The following is a 15,966-nucleotide window of genomic DNA, read 5'->3' on the forward strand; positions in this document are numbered from 1 at the left end:
AAATCTATTTTTAACTATACATATATATATTTAGAAAAACTTATTTAATGAATAAAACTAATTTGATTTAAATCTTATATTGTGCTGTATTAACTAACCACAAGCTCTCCCAAATTCGATTTCTAACTGTTAAAAAATGGTTTGGCCAGAGCCTCATACCACTACAATGATTAGTAATTAATTAATTTTTTATTTTTTGACACACGTAATTAATTGAAAACTGAGATACACGATGTTAAATAAGAATAAACGGACTTTTTATTTTCACCTCCAACAGGAAGGTAGAGGAGATAACTAAAAATAAGATTATACTTGCATTGCATATGATACTGTAACATCTAATTTGCCACTTAATAATAACTTTTTTGAGAAAACACTTAATAATAGTATTAACTTAATGGATTGGACACAGACTAAAGCCTGTATATGAGACAAGAAGAGGCTAAAACCAGGTCAACAAAATGAATAGCCAACAAAAATAAAATAAAAAGTTGAATATTTAAAAGGATAAACATATATTTTCAAATATATTTAGGCTACTGTGTATTGTTATTACTTATTACTGGCTTCAAGAACAAGTCAGATGCCTAATTAGTACAGTTACAGTAATTTGAAGCTTCAAAGTACATCATTTCATGGCATTATGCCAACCAAAATGAAATTGAAGGCACCTATGCCAGAAGATCATGCTGTGTTCAATGTTTGCTATTCACTAGCAGCAAAAATAACCATAATATATATATAGCCATACAAAGTTGCTTACCCTGCATCCTCTCATAATTTTTCATCAAAGATATTGCGCCATTACTTCATATGCTTTGTGAAACCAAAATACCCTGCCATACCTCCCACAAGCCACAAACCATCACTGTTGCCTGAATATAAACGAGTTTTCTCTCACTGAATTCTCGGGAAACTGGCATCTCATATACTTCAGCTGTGCTTTTGTATCATCCTCAATTCCTTCTTTGCGTTTTCTAGTTCCATCAGTAGTGGTGGTTGGGTTCGTTGTATCATCACCGGACAAACTTCTGGTGTCCGCAGTATCATGCATCTCTACATCACCACCACGAACTCTATCTGCCACGGACCCTCCATGTGTAGAATTTAAAAAGTGAGGTTTGACTACTGGAGGCATATACGCGGTTCTTGAAGTGAAAAGGAAAGCTTTTGCACGATGCTTGGCAATTCCACAACCAAATATCGCCAATCCGTGTTCCTCAACAACAAGAAGCCATTCTGAATATGAAATCACTAATCATTAGTTATGCAACAAAACAAAACAAAAAAATCTAACAGGCAAAAGGAAAGAAACTACACAAAATTTGCAGCTTGTCTTAGATAACCATAGTCGGAATCCAATCACCAACAACACTGATACATCTTGAAACTGGGTGCAGCCACATTCAACTATAGAGCTTGTCGGACTTGTTAGAAAATATAAAAACCTCTTCACCGTCAAAGAGAAGTCGAAAGAATAACAAATAAAATGGAGGGGTAATTGGAGGAACTCACTTATAAGATCTATGGGAGTGGAAACATATGGCCTGCCGATCTTTCTGTCTATGCCACTTTGACTAGTAACCCAGTTGATTAATTGAATGGGAATGCAGGACCTACAAAAGGCATTTACATAAGAAGTAGCTTTCCCCTGATCACCTTTTTCCCTGTGACCAAGCAGATTATGAGACATATCAGCTGAGACATTCTAGGAACCCTTTCATAATTCATCTCTCACAGCTACAAAGTACAAACAACAGGCTTTTCTCATACCTAGCAGACTGTATAGCTAACTCAGCAACAAACAACCAATTAATAGCAAAATCTTTCAGGCTGTTGGCATACAGCGAAACTCCGGCTTGACGATTGATGAATGAATAATCCATCATCATCACAGAATTGTACAGGACTTCTTTTAAAAGAACTTCGTTTTCAGAACCCTATAGCAAAATGACCAATTAATTGCTGAATTTAGTAGAAACAATTGGAGATGAGCAATAGAATGTATCATACACTTCTTGAAGGGAAATGAAATAAGACATTCCAAATTACCAACAGACGAAGGTTGGCCAGTACCTGAGTCAATGTTGATATGATTATGGCAATGAATAATCATTGCAGCAAACCAAGTAATAGCCCTTTTCAAATAGAGTATATTGGGAACTATACATGAATAAATAATTGGTGAACTGAACAATTTCTCCGGAAAGGTTAATATAAGTTTTAAAATTCAGAAAATCCAAAATCATAGTTTTCCAACATCACTTATCATCATCAATATTTCAACTCCTGGTCTAACATCAATTATCATATGAAGAATAAAACTTGAGAATTAACTATTATTTAAACTTCAAATGAGTAGGACCCAACAGCGCACTTCACCTATACTCTATTTTGTAAAATTGGTTTTGCATGCCGTCAAAAACAACCCTTGGATCTTATCACTAGCTAACATAAGAGTGTTTGGTAAATGTATTGGAACAGCACTTCAGTTTTTCTATGTTTGGTGCATATAAAAACAAAACAAGAAAGGACTAAAGATGGATGAGTGGGTATGTTTTGGTTCTGTTCTATCTAAAAGGGTGGGAAAGAAAAGAATAAAACAGGTTGATATAATTCATTCTGTCCGTGTGACAAACACTATTTCAGTAACTTTTCTATAGAGGGCAGTGGCATCACAACATGACTGGCCTTCAGTATTATATATGCGGCATGAGCTAATAAGAGGGCTTTAAATTATTTGAAATTATAGGTGCTTTGCCTATATGCCCTTAACGCCAAATTAAACCATGAAATGATAAAGCAAAGACATGGTATGCAGGTACTGACCAGCAAGGAGATCACTGGCAAAGCTGGCTCCAACATCATCCTGAAAAGGGTATCTGGTATGCGCCAATAAGCAGTCAGGAAATACATACACAAAAATTGTAATGAAGTCACCCCATAAAACAAAAGGATTCGACCAATGTCAAGCTGAGAAATAAACAAATAAAGGTAAAACTTAAACTATGAAAATAGAAAATTCTGTACGATCAGATTGACCGATACAAAGACAGGAGACAACTCTGAATGGATGGTTGATGCATGAACATCAAAACCAATCTGAGTATTAGGACACAAATATAAATAAACAATCAAATTTATATTTCATCAAGATCCGGCTTCCTAAAATGCTCCAGAACCTACATTACTCCACACTCCAATATAATGAAATAACATGATTATATATTAAGACATTTGCTAACAAAGAGGCATCATTTTATTTAAAAGAAAATCAAAGGCATCATTTGAGAGGAAAACATTAAATGAAAAAGTATATTAAATACAAACAGCATTGTTATTCATTACAATAAAATTATTATTAAGGTTGCTAAGGAAAAGAAAGATAATGCATAACAATAAATGATAGAGTCTATATGATACTAGTTGTTTTGAATTTATCGATACCCCACCCATTTATACACACTTAGTCAATCATATACATTAATGTACATGCTTGAAAATCGTCTAAATACTTGTATTAGGACACAATTGTGGCAAAAACATCATGTTTTCAATTAATTTGCAATTGCAACTGCAATTGACACTAACATTAGTCGTATTTGACGGCAACTCACTGCAATATCAAAGACTACAACTGCAATTTAAAACCATGCTTGAAATTAATATAGGAAGTATCAAGTTCTTACCCAAAAAGTAAAAATTTTGAAACCCCGTCATGATCTGAGCTGCGGAAGCTTGCAACTTCTTCTCCTTCTCCTCTCGTGTAATCCCCGCATCAAAAATCAAACACAATTTCAACAAAAGAGCTTCAAACATAACAACCCCAGCCAAGTAACCAACCTCACAACCCATTTCAATTCGCTTTCGAACCTGATCACTCACCAAAGGGAAAAACCCCTTCAAACAATCACCAACCCCAAACTCACCACCACCATCGTCACAACCAACTAACCAAACCGGAATCAAATCCACAAAATCCTTCTCCAAAACCACAACCCCATCACCACCACCTAAAACCTCAACTTCACTCTTCATACAAAAAATACTACAATAACTAACAACCCCTTCCACCAAACCCTCAATTTCACTCTTCATCACTTCTTTCTCATGAACCATCAAACGGTAAATCTCAAACACCAAAGGCGCAAGAACACCAATCCTCTTCATCGAAACACTTCCATCAGAACACGAAACCAACAACTGAAACAAACTCTTAACCGCCATCACCGAATTTCCAGAACCTTCTCTTCCCATTCTCAACCTATTAGTGTGAAATTCAAGCGCCGAGTAGAACCACACAAGTGGAATTGGCGGGTCTGGGGTACTATGAAGCGTACGGGAAAAGATTAAGCTGAAATCGGTGAAATTGGTAGCTCCGTTTCGGTATTCAGTTAAGAAACGGTTGATTGATTCTTTGAGCATTGGTTGGTAGTGAGGTTGAAGTTGGTTAGACAATTTTTGGTCCATTTTTTCTGGAATTGAGGAACTGTTGAAGGAAGTGATGGTGTTGTGAAGCATGGAGATGAATATGGGAGTGTGACGGTTGCAGAGTCGCCGGAATTTTGAGGGTTGGGTTCGGAGAGAAACCCTAAGTTTTGGGAGTGGTTGAGAATGGAGTGAATGAAGACTTTATGAAGGAGGGAATATGCACTTCGATAACGGGCAACTTTTTGAATTTGGTGTATTTTTTTTCTTCATTTTCTAAAGAAATGTTTTCTAAAAACTAAAATTCCACCCTCATTTTGTAAAAAAAAAAAACCTAAAATGGTAAGTAGAAGTGTTGGAATTATTTTCTTTCTAATAATTATTTTATTGAATATCCAATACAATATAAGAATATTGCTGAACCTGATAAATTCAAAAATGTCCCTGCTTAAAAAACCGCCAAGTGTCCAAAATGAGGGTATTTGTTGTCCAAATTTTTTTTAACGAACTAAATCAAAGCAAACCGAGCCATGTTTTGCTAACCAAGCTGCAAGTACACATTTGTGAGACAAATTTAACTTTATCAATAAGCCATGGTTGGGAACAAAGGCGGTCAGTTGGATTTGGAAGGAAAGTACACTGTCAAATCAACCTATTTTGAAACAAAACATATCTTTTGTCTGAGAATACAGACATATTTTCCTCTTTCTGTACACATTTCACTCAACGACTCTCTCTTGGTTGTCCTTTCTCCAAATTTTCTCAGCAAATTTTTTAGGTAAGCTTTTCATTTTCTTTCATTTCTTCTGCTTTCATTTCATTTATCTGATTCATAATATATATTAATCTTCTTCGTCGAACTTCATAATATAAGATATAAACTTTGAGCTTCGCTTGAGGTCAGTTTTCCATTAAATGATGATTAACGGTTTCAAAAAGAAAACCTTGAGGCATTATATTCGAGTATTAATGATTATGGAAGAGTAAATAAAACACATTTTTAGTTTAACAAAGGATTTGAGATTTGATTTTCATGTGTTGAGCTGTGTTTAACACTTTAAAGTTTTGTGTTTTTTATGTTTTCATATATAACATTATTATCATTTGGAACATGTTCAAAGTTTTGGTCTTTTCATGTTATCATGTTTTATAAAGTTCAAATATTTGGTCTTTTCATGTTTTGATACACATATCTTAATGATGGCTTATTTTCTGAGTTATGTTTTAAAGTTCAAAGTTTCGTTTTAATATGACTCATAAAGTTAATTTTCTGAGTTTTTTTTCCCGTTCACAATCTTTTGGGATTATAAAGTTTTGTGCTTTTCATGTTTCGATCTATTTCATGATAATGGCGAGGGCTTTTGAGTTTATCAAAGATATCACTGACTGCAAGAATCTATGGAAAGTAGCTGTGAAAGTCAAAGACAAATGGAGTGGTACCAAAGATGAAAATGACTACTTTGAAATTGTTGCGGTAGATTCTAAGGTAACAATAAAAAAAAAAATCATTACATTATATGTGAAGTTCATATTCAAAAATAACATTACAATACATTCATTTGTTAAAAAAAAAAAATCAAACATTAAATAGTGAGATGAATATTATTTATTTCAGGGAGATGATATATGTGTAGGATGATTTCTTCTGTATATTATTATTTTAGATAGATTTAGTTTTATTATATTTTAGGTAGATTTCTTATTTTTATTTAGTTAGGTTTGTTATTTTCTTTTACAATCTTTTAGGAGATTTGTTAATTTTATTTTTCACTTCTATTTAAGCTAAATTATTGTAGCCTTGAAGGCAACCTTTTGATTTAATAAAAATTCAGAGATTTTTCTCAAATTTGGTGGATGCCAAATTACTCCTTCTGGTGTATTCCGGAAGTCTAGTGGATTCTAGATTAGTTACTCTTTCTGGTGGATTCCAGAACCTTTATCTAAAATAGCGCTTGTTTTTCCTTCACGCTTCTGTACTGCGTCATATTAAGGTATATTTTTTGGTTTTCTGGTTCTCTTTTCTTTGTTTTAGTATAATGTATGATATTAATCATAATTATTATTTTTTTACCAAAAGATTAATTATGACCATTGCGACGAAATTGTTTCTGACCTGAAACGCAGTACGCACAAGAAATCCACTCTTAGACACACGCGCTGAGAATAGTTTTTCATCTAAAAATATATAATGCAAAAAAAAAAACTATTATCAGAGCCTGGTTTCGATCCAGGGACCTGTGGGTTATGGGCCCACCACGCTTCCGCTGCGCCACTCTGATTTGTTGTTTATTTATGCGTCAGTTATCTATTTGTTTGCAAATTATTCGATCTTCGTGAATTGGGCTGTTTCATTCATGGGCCTGAACGATTCGGCCCGTTAAAACAACTTTGTTATTTGCCAAAAAAAAAATAATATTGCAAAGTTTAAAACTAAAAACGAAATCGTTGTCTTCATCTATAGCTGAAGATTGTCGACTCAACATATTCTTCAATTTCTTAAAATCGCAATCGCCAAATAGCAAGATATGGATCCAAAATTGACCGAAGTTTCCCAGCTTTTTGATCGATTCAAGGCTGCGTTGCTAAGAAACGACTTTGATTCAGCTTCAAATCTCCTTTCTCAGCTTAAGGTAACTCTAACCCTTCAAAACCCTAGTTTAATTGTTACCCTAATTTCAATAATTGTTTTATACACTTTCTTTGATTCTTAAAGATCAATTCGTTTACGATGGGGGTTTAAATGTGCGATCGTTATTGTAATTTTGGGTTTTGGGTCAGATGTGTTGTTACTGTAACACCCATGAATTAGAGAGAGCATAGTGTTCTTGATTTGAATTTTGTTCTAGAAAAGTCCTTATAAGTAAAAGACTGTGTTTTTGAACAAAAAAATTTGTGATGTAGAAATTGGTTAACTTATGCCTTATACTAGAAATTGTTGTTTAAAATATTCATAGTTATTGTTAGGCTCTTTAACATTTGTTTTTCCACAATTTTTTATTGAGAATGTTATCCAAACTGGCTGAAGTTTCTAACTTAGTACATAATTGAAGCTGCTCATAGTTACTAACGAAAAAATATGTAAGATGTGTTGTGAGTAACTAGGGTTCATTATTATTGATTGGTAATGGTTGAGATGGTTTACTGTGGTATAGTGTGCTGTAGATTTGAATTTTAAAGTATATAACCTAAAAAAAGAACATATTTTAGTGCTAAGTTGGATGGTCAATTTGGTGAAAAGGGAAGTTTTGCTTTGAATACATGGTGTTTTTGTTTGTTATTTGGCTGATATACTTGCTTCTACCTGCTTGAATTCTCAGTATTTGGATATAATTTAGCTTCTAGCTTATTGGAACTTTTTTTAAATGAAATAAGTTTATGTGTGCTTTTGAAAAGTCCTTATAAGCCCTACAAAACCCTAGTTTATTGCTACCCTAATTTCCACAAATGCTTCATACCTTTTTTTGCTCCTTTAAGATCAATTCACTTACTTTATATAATGGAAATTTAAATTTGGCTATTCTTGTGAGGTTAAATGGTTCTGGGTTTTTTCTTTGTGAGATCGTTATAGTTGCATTTATGGTCAGATGTATTTTTGTGTCACCCGTGTAATGTTGTTCTTGATTTAATTAATTAATTACTAACCCTAAGTAAAAAAAGGCACAATGGGTTGTGAGAAACTGGGGTTTATTATTCTTGATAGATAGCGGGTAAGTTTTCTGTGATATAGTGGTGATGAATTCAAGTCTAGTGTGATAGGTTGGTATTTTTTAAGTATATAACCTAAAAAGGAACATATTTTAGAGGGATGCTGGATGGTCTATTTGTGAGTTCCATTTCAATTGTAGAAAGGGGAAATTTTTCTTTAAAAACATGGTGTGTCGTGTTAGTTGTTTGGATTATATGATTACTGCAAGCAGCTTAAATTCGTACCATTGATTTATATATATAGACCCTCACCCTGAAACAGGGTTTAGCATGTAGCTTATGGGAACTTTTTTTTCATTAAAATACTGTGTATGAATTATGATTCTTTGCTTGTGTAAAATTTCTTATAAGGTACATGAGAGTTTTTGTAAAACAAACTGAGCTGTAAAAGTTAATTACAACATATACGAGAAACTGTTGCAATCAGTGTACGATTCAGTAGCATTTATTTTTCTACAATTGGTTGTTGCAAATTTGTCTAAATTGGGTCATAGTTTCTAACTTGGTACATAATTTGCGGCTGATTATATTTTGTTCTTCGAAGTGTAACTGTTGACTGACCTTTTTAACTTGCAGGTGTTACTAACAGGGTTTAGAAGCCTTCCACCCTTGTTTGCAGATACACCTAATGCAGTTCAGGAGCTAACAATAGCAAGTAATATTCTTAATTTCAATCGGTTGCTGTGGTCCTTTTCCTATCTTTGTTCATTCTCCTCTGCATTGTTTTCTTACCTGTATCATTTGTTAGTAATAAAAGAAGATCCTGTTAAAATATCACGAGTGAATCTTAAATTTGGTTGATATTGTAAATGAAATTTTAATGGATTAGCTTGGCTATGAGCTCTATGTTATATAAATTAGAATTGCTCTTCCATGTCTACTGTTGTTGTTAGGAGGGGGCTCCTGTTTGTTCTTCAAACCATGGTTAGCAACATTGCTATCATGTTGTTGTGAAATTAGTATTACAAGTTAGGTTTTGCCTTACTGCATGACAAATACTGTATTTTAGAGGAGACAAAAAAGGATATAATAGTTTTTTTATATTTAAAATTTGAAACTGTTAGATGCTTCAAAAAATAAAGTGATGAGCCATTTGTCTATCAATTTACAAAATAAAATACTAAAACTGTTCTACCGTAATTGAATCATATTAATTATAATAATGAATAACATAATATCTACTTAAGCGGAAGAAATTGCAAGCTAGGGTTTTTTGTATGAAATGCATTTTTTCTCACGGTTGTTGAAAATTTCAGGGGATATATACGAGCATGCTGTTGTCCTTAGCGTAAAAATTGAGGACCAAGATGCCTTTGAAAGGGATTTCTTCCAGCTGAAACCTTATTATACGGATGCCCGGTAACTAATTATTGCCACTTTATTTACAATTACATAATATAGGTTTCTTTTTTTTTTTAGAAACCTATACATAATATAGGTTTCTAATCTCGGACAACTGAAGCTGGAACCAAAACTGTAGACATTTCCTGATCTCTTAACATTTACATTAGAGTATATGCCAAGAAACATAAAAGTAGTATTTATATCAAAGTGTGATTCTTATCCAACTCATGTGCTTTCTTGTTGAGCTATTATAATTTATTGGACATTTTTCTATGTTGCAGTAATCGTCTTCCGCAATCTCCTCAGGAGTACCCAATTCTTGGTCTCAACCTGTTGAGACTACTTGTGCAAAACAGGATTGCTGAATTTCATACTGAGTTGGAATTGCTTTCATCTGCTGCTCTAGAGAATCCATGTATTAAGCATGCCGTGGAACTCGAGCAATCTTTTATGGAAGGGGCTTACAACCGTGTCTTGAGTGCTCGACAGACCGTCCCGCATGAAACATATGTGTACTTCATGGATCTTTTGGCAAAGACCATCAGGTAATAGTTGTTATTATTTCTTATAGCCTACCAGATGATTGAACTCGACTTCTAAAATGAAACTCCATCTATATTTCCTCTGAAGGTGGATTTTGTTAGCTTGTTTTTTTTATTAATCTCCTCTGAATATTTCTATACTATAACTATTATATTTTGAGTTATTTATGGTATGCTGATTCTATTCTTTCTGGGTCCTGTAATGGAAATTTGGCAGAAGCGCAATCATTTCTATAATCTTGAAACTTTACACTTTGCCTGTATGTTATTTGTTTTCTGTTTTTTACACATCTATATCAATTAGTTAATCAGTCTGTCTCTTTCTTTAAACATTCAGAGACGAGATAGCAGGATGCAGCGAGAAGGCATATGACTATCTTTCAATTAATGATGCTAAGCAGATGTTGTTGTTCTCCTCAGACCAGGAGCTCTTGGAATATATTAAAGAGGTGAGAAATATCACAACTCTTGGCGTAACTAATGAAAGTATGAAGAGAGAGACACATTAATCTAGACTATGCACTTTACATTGATGTTATATGTTATATAATCAAGATTATTTCTCTCATGAATGCATGATTTTTTATTATACATTTCACGTTTCCATTAATATTGATCTTTTTTGTGTTTTTGCTCGACACGCCTAAATATCGTTGCATGATATTGTTTGTTCTCCGGTTTTAAAATTATTATCTATTGATTGCAGGAGCACTCAGAGTGGGAAGTTAAGAACGGAGCTGTTTATTTTCAAAAGGCGAAAGAATCAGCTCCTTGCAAAGAAATACCCTCTCTGCAACTCATCAACCAAACACTTAGCTATGCTAGGGAGTTAGAGAGGATTGTCTGAGAAGAATCGTGTGCAACGGCCTTTCTGTTTGGATCCAAAATTACTAATCATGTGTTTTGATTGTTTAATTCTAGTTCAATGTGGAACTATAGAATGATTTTAACTTTGTATTTTGGTCATCTAAGTGGCTGTATTGTTTCTTGGTTGGTGTACCCTTTTCTTTCTTCTTTACTATGCTAAAATTCATTCTATATATACTTATGTTTACTTCTATATGCAAGAATTAGATGATTGATGATGTAGAATGTATTTCAAATCCATTGGAAGAAGGTTTGTATTCAAATCATAGCTTATACTATATATAAATATGAAATGATATAAAAAATATTTAATTAATATTCGATTTAATTAAGATGATATGGGTAAAATTGAAAGAAAAAAAATAAGCTACAAGTTAATAGAAAAACCCATAAGCCGTGAGAAAAAAAGTGTTGGCCATTTTTATTTATTTTTTATTTTTGTGGTTTGAGTTTATAAGTTATAAATTCAAAATGTGACATTTTTAAATAGTCTAGTAAAAATAGTGCTAAGAATGTATTTAGGGGGGAAAAACAAATATAAAAAATTTTAAGTAGAGAAAGCCGGTATAATCCATAAAAAAAAAAGTCATGTTAACTAGTGCCTCAACTTAAGTGATTAATTTTAGTTGGAAAATTTATGAGTTATACACTAGAGTTAGGTATCCCCTAATCACTTGCCCATGGGGTCCAAATATATTATTTTGACGAAAATTGACTTATAACATATTATTGATTAAAACGTGACAATACAATCAAAAATATCAATAGTGTTATGAACAATTTCTAAGCATGAACAATAATATGGAAGAATAGATTAAGGAGAGAAAGAGAAGAGAGAATAGACTATTGTATTGTTCTATTCAAGGTGTGTATTACATTGTAACAAAGGGGTCCTATTTATAGGACACAATTAGGGGACAAGAAAACCTACACAATAATGGACATTCATTACATATTATTCATAACACTCCCCCTTGAATGTCCATGAAGGATATTCTTTCTCTAAAAAAAAACCCTAGTGAAGGAAAAAGAGTACATCATCATTTGTGTGTGAACTGCCTCATTAAAAACCTTACCAGGAAAACCAGTGGGACAAAACCACGGTGAAGGGAAAAAGAGTGCAGAACATATTTATATCTCCCCCTCATAAAGACAATTATTATACATGAGATGAAAAATCAAATAATCTTCTGTACTAGCTGCTCCAAAGTTTTACTAAAAGTTGACTCTGTAGAAAAATCTGTCATATCTTCTTTATTATACTATTCTCTAAATTAGCACTGCGTCTGATATTATCTTCATGTTGAGTTGTTGCAGGAACCATCATTTTGTAATAAAACAACGAATTTCTTGTATGTGTTGAATTACAATCCTCAACAAAAACATCTTCTCAGCTTGCTTGATGTAGTGCTAAAATCTTCACATGATTGGATGATATTGTTGTTTCTTTAAAGTATAAATAATTCTATGTTTTGCTTTACTTCAATATTTGGGTTGGATGAATAGGCAAAAATAAAATACTACGAAATTATAGCAAATATATTAGTGAGCTTAATTGAATTAAGATATGGTACTCCAGGACCAATTCAAATTGTTCATCATTTTCTTGAGGCATGACACATCAAATGACATTGCAACCATTTTTAGTATACAACAAATTAGATTTGTCAATGTCAAACTGTTTTAACACTTTTGCTATATAATCTTATTTAAATTATAAATTTAAATGAGAATATCTCATAAGCTCTTCGGGAGTCTAGATGATATTTTATCATTAATATAAGCCTCGGATATAAATAATTTATTGTCAAATATAACTAAATCCTTCAGGGATCATCATTATCAAGTGAGCCAGTAAAATACGTTAAAACACATATTTCACATGAATTGAGTATTTCAGATGCTACTCAACTTAATTAATTTTTTGAATTCACTTCAGGTGAATATGCTTCTTGAAAATCAATGATTGACATTTATCAATATACTTGATAAACAATTCAAACTCTAAACATTTTGTTTTTATTATTTTTCTCTTGAAAACTTATTCATATCAATTTATCTCCATCTGCAGATGAAATGGACTACTGGTCCAAAAACATTTCGCTTTGCAAAACTAGTTTAATTTTGAATCAATTGCGTCTATCTTATTTAGTCAATCATTTCATTGTCTATAATCCTTAATAGACTTTGATTTATGATCCTCATTGTCATTTATCACATATATAGCGCTTTATTATGTGCAAAAATATTGTCAACGTTGACTTCATCTCGGTTCCATCGTATTCCATTCATGACATAGTTTGTCGAGATCTCTATATTTTCGTAAATTACAGGTACCTGATAAGTTCTTCTGGAACTGGAAAATTAATTATGTCAAATACTATTTTCATATCCTCACTCGGGTCATCTTTGTTTTTAGCTCCTTTTCTTATTTGAGGATTTTTATCTTTGGAACCGATTTGCTTACCATGCTTCACGCGTGGTTAGGAATCATTTGCAATATTAGATTGTCCAACAGGGACATTCATTTTTATTGGAGCATTAGCAGCTGTTGATTGATTTCATCAACTTTGCAAATGAGTTATCTTTTGAACTTCTGGTTCATATTGATTTCTAAGAGGATCAAAATAACAATTATTAATTTATTTCAAAACATTTCAATTGAACTTCTAGTTCATATTTTTTAGCTGCTTATTATCTTCCCCTAATATTGGGAAAACTAATTCACCAATTGATAATCAGTCTATAAAGCTGTAAAAAAATCTCCAATTATTGGCTCACTTAGGAGATTCATATAAAAATTATTTTCCCAATATTCTTTTACTACCCATTTAAATGCATTATATTGGAGCAATTGAGACGTACCCAATGTAACGACCCAATTTTCGTATTATTATTTTTATGTGTTAAAATATTTTATTTAACGTGGAATTTTAATTAAGTTAATAACTAGAGTTATTTACCGAGTACTTTAGTTATTAAGCGAGTAGAGTGAGTTAACGTGTTATTGGGCCAAGCCAAGTGGGCTTGAGGCCCAATGGGCCTTGTGTGTGTGAGGGGCGCCCATAAGGGCATAGTGAGGGAAGAGAGAATTCATTTCTCATGTTTTTGTGTTCTTGAGAGAAAGGAAGAGGAGAGCTTGGGAGCTAGAGCAAGGGAGAGCTAGGGATTCGAGAGCTTCGTCGTGTTTTCTTCGAATCCAGGTAAGAGAGTAGATTTCATATTCGTGGGTGACTCGAGGAAGGGGAGAATGTCGATTTCTCCTCACCCGAACTTCCTCCACCCCATTTTCGTTTTAGCTTGGAATGGATTTTCTTGATGGAAATCGTTCCTAAGGTTCTTAATATGTTTAACATGCTTTTAACATGATTAATGAACGGATTTAATGGTTAAAACGAGTTTTCTATTGGATTAAACTCAAGAACTTTGTGTTCTTGAGAGTTTTGAGTAAAAGTGTTAAATCTCTACTTTTTCGTAGTAAAAATGGTAGATCGGTGAAATGAACCGTCCTTTTGTGTTTAGATATGTTTGTAGCACTTGAATACAAACTCTTTTGGGGTTTATAACATGAAAAATGGGATTTTTGGGCGTTTTTGTGTAGAAAACGCATGTTTTTCCGCCTCAGGCGCAATAATTTCCGCCTGAAACGGCAAAACAGTGAGCAGCCAGCCTTTCAGATATTTTTCCGCCTCAGGCGTAAAAATTTCCGCCTCAGGCGTAAACTTACGCCTCAAACGTAAAAATTTCCGCCCCAGGCGGAAATGCTGCAGTTTTCACCAGTTTTTCATCTGCGATCTTCCTTTGCATGTAGTTTTGAATCAGTGTCTTATTCTTACATGATTGTTGATGATTGTTGATGATTGTTGATGCTTGTTGATGCTTGTTGATGCTTATAATGATTGTTAATCATGTATGAAGAATAAATGAAGTATATTAAGGTGTTAATCAACTTAATAAAGAAGGATATTAGAATTATGTTATTCTAATAAAGAAGTATATCGAATTATGTTATTCGATAAAGAAGGATATTAAGGTATAGTGTTATCTTAATAAAGAAGTAATGTTGGATAGTGTTCCACATTAGTAAATGAAGAGCTTAATGCTAATTAAAATGATTGTGAGTGAATTCATGAAAAACATATACATGCATTCATGAATATATGTGATATTGGATATTCCAATAAAGAAGGATATCGGATTATATTTATCCGATAAAGAAGGATATTAGAGGTGAGATACTCTGATAAAGAAGATGGTACCACATGCATTAGAGGTGTCTAGAGGACATAGCATGAATGTGAAGCATTAGATTGCATTAGGGATTATGTGTGCATTTTATGATAAATAATGTTGACACGTACTTGGTAAATGTTGATTGTTAATCCGTATGTGAGGAGTAGAGTCCGTCATGACTATAAAATGAACAACGCAGGGTCCGTCATGACCATAATCTGAACCGTGTATTTGTGGTGTTAGATTACATTAGGAACTTTATGTGTATTCCTATTTGTAATTGAGTTATGTGTATTTGTTGATGTTTTGGTATTGTCCGAGACGACGTGAAACTATATGTTTGGTGTATTTTGTGGGTGATTGATTATGTGATAAATGAAGTATATGCATGATATATGAATATGCATGAATGATGGTGAGGTATATGTATAATGTATGATTATGCATGTTTTTATGAAGAAGTGTTTAAGTACCATTTACTTACACTTATATTTTGAGTATGTTTCCTAACTCTCTTTTATGTGTTATGTGCTGGACCGTTGGGGGTCCAGATTTACAGGTTTTGTGGTATTCGATGTCGAGTCGTCGATGAAGCTCCGCTCTGATTGTGACACGGGAAAGGGTTTTATATTGTATATAAAGTCTATTGTCTAGGTTGTTTTGTATAATCAATAAATACATTATTTGATTCAAAGATTTGTATAAACACTATTTTTACTAATTAATTACATTAGTATTATTTTGATAGAGGAGTGTAATACTCGAACCGATATTCAATAAATTAAATGTGATTTTCCGTTGCGTATTTTGAAAAAGATTTTACTAAAGGTAGAAATATATAAATAAT

General features: G+C 32.9%; 2 protein-coding genes and 1 non-coding gene across 3 annotated transcripts; 1 reads left to right on the forward strand and 2 right to left on the reverse strand.

Moving 5' to 3' along the window:
• Positions 1–466: 466 nt before the first annotated feature.
• On the reverse strand, positions 467–4,664 carry LOC123917009. Its single transcript, XM_045968615.1, has 5 exons — positions 3,690–4,664; positions 2,830–2,882; positions 1,774–1,940; positions 1,516–1,667; positions 467–1,239 (listed from the first exon to the last, which is right to left on the reverse strand). Exons 1-5 carry the CDS (start codon positions 4,519–4,521, stop codon positions 866–868), a joined length of 1,578 nt encoding a protein of 525 aa, XP_045824571.1. The 5' UTR covers positions 4,522–4,664; the 3' UTR covers positions 467–865.
• A 1,971-nt stretch (positions 4,665–6,635) lies between these two features.
• On the reverse strand, positions 6,636–6,707 carry TRNAM-CAU. The gene has a single exon. It is a non-coding gene; the product is annotated as a tRNA-Met (tRNA).
• Positions 6,708–6,845: 138 nt separating this feature from the next.
• On the forward strand, positions 6,846–11,079 carry LOC123917018 (26S proteasome non-ATPase regulatory subunit 8 homolog A-like). The gene is made up of 6 exons (XM_045968627.1): positions 6,846–7,058; positions 8,710–8,788; positions 9,390–9,492; positions 9,759–10,022; positions 10,357–10,468; positions 10,726–11,079. Exons 1-6 carry the CDS (start codon positions 6,954–6,956, stop codon positions 10,864–10,866), a joined length of 804 nt encoding a protein of 267 aa, XP_045824583.1. The 5' UTR covers positions 6,846–6,953; the 3' UTR covers positions 10,867–11,079.
• Positions 11,080–15,966: the final 4,887 nt, after the last annotated feature.

The sequence above is a fragment of the Trifolium pratense genome, linkage group LG1 (assembly GCF_020283565.1).
Source record: "Trifolium pratense cultivar HEN17-A07 linkage group LG1, ARS_RC_1.1, whole genome shotgun sequence".
In the NCBI taxonomy this organism is placed as follows: Eukaryota; Viridiplantae; Streptophyta; class Magnoliopsida; order Fabales; family Fabaceae; genus Trifolium; species Trifolium pratense.